The sequence below is a fragment of the Trypanosoma conorhini genome (assembly GCF_003719485.1).
Source record: "Trypanosoma conorhini strain 025E chromosome Unknown Tco_14.4_contig_01314, whole genome shotgun sequence".
Lineage (NCBI taxonomy): Eukaryota > Euglenozoa > Kinetoplastea > Trypanosomatida > Trypanosomatidae > Trypanosoma > Trypanosoma conorhini.
The window spans coordinates 1-2,794 of NW_021705420.1; the positions used below are offsets into that span (position 1 = coordinate 1).

A 2,794-nucleotide genomic window follows, 5' to 3' on the forward strand; every position below is an offset into this window, starting at 1 on the left:
GGCAGAAGTCGACAACAAAAAAAAAGCGGGCCGCTGGGCCGCCACGCCGCACTCGGCACTCCGGTGCCATGGCGCAGGCCGTCCGCCCCTCCGCCGAGCACGATGGCCGCGCCGCGCGCAAGCATCCTCGTGCAGACTTGCCTGTGAGATCGCCACTCTCGAGACCTTCCCGTCGCGCGCGCTCTACGGCAACAATTGAGCAAAAAGAAGAAAGGCTTTTACATTGGGCCGCAAGGCACACCAGCAGGCGGCAGGCCATTCCTCTCCCAAGTTCTGCATCAAATGTTGCGAGCTGTCTTTTGGTTTTGGCGACGCCGATTGCCAGCGCTTCGCCATCAAAACGTGCAAGTGGAACAACGTCCCGGGAGCCGCCGAGATAGATAACGAGCCTGTGGGCTGTGCCTTCTCGATCGGCATTTAGGCGTCAAGAAAACAAACCAGGCGATGGGCCCGTCTGCAAGGGGCAGCTGCCCAACTAAGTGGTGACCTGAAGGAAGGCGGGACCCGCGTCAGACCGCGTGGGCCATGCAATATCCCAGCGCCCAACCAAACCCGCGAGATGCAGAAATAAAATGCTTTGATGGTGGTCCATCGGACTACCTAATTTTTTATCGCTAGTGGCTGCCGGGAAACCGAACCCAGACGAGAAACACTTCAGTAATAATAAGCTGGGGCGTTTGCCTCTTGTGGGGTTTTGCTTCGTTTGGGCGCATTTGAGTTCGTAGATTTGATCCGCCGAGATGGCCTCAAGTAGGCTTTTTCTGCCACAATTTAGTCAAGCGGCGGGGGAGGCGATAGGCGTAGAGAAGCAAAAGCTCCGCACAGTGCGGGAATTAAACGAATTGTTGCGAACATTGCTTTCGTGGATGTTTTTAAAGCTAGAAAGGAAAATATTATTTTTTACTCACGGCATGCTATGTAAACTACCGCGAAGAAATTGAGTAATGGCAACCTGGCCTGTTTAACGGCGCCGCGGGGTGCAAATTCACCTCCCGACACTTTGGCGGCACTTGATCGAGCATTCCAGTTGATACTACGATTTCATTTTAAGAGCCTGTAATCGGGAAGTTGACAATTTGAAACGCGAAAAGCTTCACTTATTTTGGCCAACCCTGCGCAGTCACAGTTGAAATCAAACGGCACAAAAATGGCAGCTATCCCGCTTAAAAAACGGTTGAAGCTGTGAAGCCCCCCCGCTGAATCCAAAATAAAGCCTGTACTGGAGCACCCCGTCATCTCTGAAGCGCAGCGGTGGCGCGGCAGCAGTTTTCTATTAGCGTGGGCGCCGCGCCTCTAGGAATGTATCGCTTTTTTTTTGCCCAGAATCCCGACCTATCGAAAAATCGCCCATTTCATCGCAACCCCGCCAGAAAGTTATGAGCTACATCCTCGCGGCTCCAGGAATTTTTTGTTCTCTTATCGAGGAGGCTCTGCGCCCGCGGGCCATTTCATTCATAGGTCTAGTTGCGCCCCCCCGCCCTGTACTAAAAGAGGCCTGGTCTTAACTAGCCCTATGAATGGAACGGCCCCGCGGTAGCCACGCTTGGGAACACGCTTCTCTTGGAGAGACCTCGGGCAAAACCAACAAGGACCCACCCTGACAAAACCGGCCGCGTTGCTGCGGCGCCTGGGCTGGGTTCCTCTCAAAGCGGGAAGCCAATAACCAGCAATTAGTTTCTTCAAGTCGGTGTTGGCCTTCGGTGGCGGCAGTCGGTTTTTTTTTTTTGGGGGGGGGGGGGCTGCGCCGTGTTCAGGAGGCCCGGGCAAATGCAGTTGCTTTCCCGCCAAACGACTGCATGCGCCGACATGTAGAAAAATGTCTCGCGCCATGGATTTTTCACTGGCAGCTTCTCCGCCATTGCGGAGACGCGGAATTGAATCCGGGTCCTGTTCTGCGGATCGCTCGGTGGAATGCCGGCGTTTTCTCTGGCGCGAGAAGCGAGTCCCTCTTTCGGTGAAGCGGTTGGTGGAGGGGCAAGTTGCATTGCGTGTTCTCTTTGAGTCGCATTTTGCCGTGGACGAGTGCGGGTGATTTTGTTCAAATTCATTTTCGGCATTTTGGTTTGGCGCCGACGCCCCGTGGCGGGGATCGGCGCCCTCACCGGCCCCCGCAAGGCAGAGCAGTTGACTCGGGACGGCCGTGGTCGCGTTGTTTCCTCCGGACCCGCCCCGTCTGGGAGGTCGCACGGCCTGCAGCATTTGGGGGCGCAACTTTGGTGGTTCGGCGTTTGGCAAACGGTTTTTCGCGCGTGCCGCGGCACCGCGGTGCTCGAGTGGAGGAAGCCGCCGGTGAAGCTGCCGCCTCCGTCGCCCCGGGCGAGACGCTGCCGGACTCGTTGCGAGTCGATTGGTGGGCGGCCCGCTTCACGGCGGGCAGCGACGACGCGTGGGCCACGCACGATGCGCAGGTTGGCGAGACAACAAATCGCCCCATCGTTTTTCGCGGACCCCGCGGGCGGCGCGGCCGGAAGGAGGCAGATTGTGCTGCGCATGGGCGCTGTGTTAGGAAGTATTCGCGAGCAGACGCGGGGGAAATACGCGCCACCCGCCGCCGCAGCAAATGAATCAAGCGCGTCCGGGTCTTCATCCGGAAAAGAGCAGCGCCCCGCAAGAGACGCAGGGACGACGGCTGGGTGGATCACCGGGAACCCCCGCGCATTCGGCAGACGGATCGCTCATCCGTAAATATCCACGGCGGCATTCGGCAGTTTGCAGCCGTAGTCTGCGGAGCAGTGAAGCGCACTGTGCCGCATGCGGTGGCCAAACGCCCGCCGCTCCGGACGCCGAAAAGGAC

At 58.0% G+C, this 2,794-nt stretch overlaps 2 protein-coding genes across 2 annotated transcripts; one reads left to right on the forward strand and one right to left on the reverse strand.

Moving 5' to 3' along the window:
* On the forward strand, positions 1 to 380 carry Tco025E_09832 (uncharacterized protein; the record flags this gene model as incomplete). Its single annotated transcript, XM_029376638.1, has 1 exon — positions 1 to 380. A coding segment is annotated over one exon (380 nt), but the record flags the coding sequence as incomplete, so codon positions are not given.
* A 1,072-nt stretch (positions 381 to 1,452) lies between these two features.
* On the reverse strand, positions 1,453 to 2,199 carry Tco025E_09833 (uncharacterized protein; the record flags this gene model as incomplete). Its single annotated transcript, XM_029376639.1, has 1 exon — positions 1,453 to 2,199. One exon carries the CDS (start codon positions 2,197 to 2,199, stop codon positions 1,453 to 1,455), a length of 747 nt encoding a protein of 248 aa, XP_029223225.1.
* Between the last annotated feature and the right edge of the window lie 595 nt (positions 2,200 to 2,794).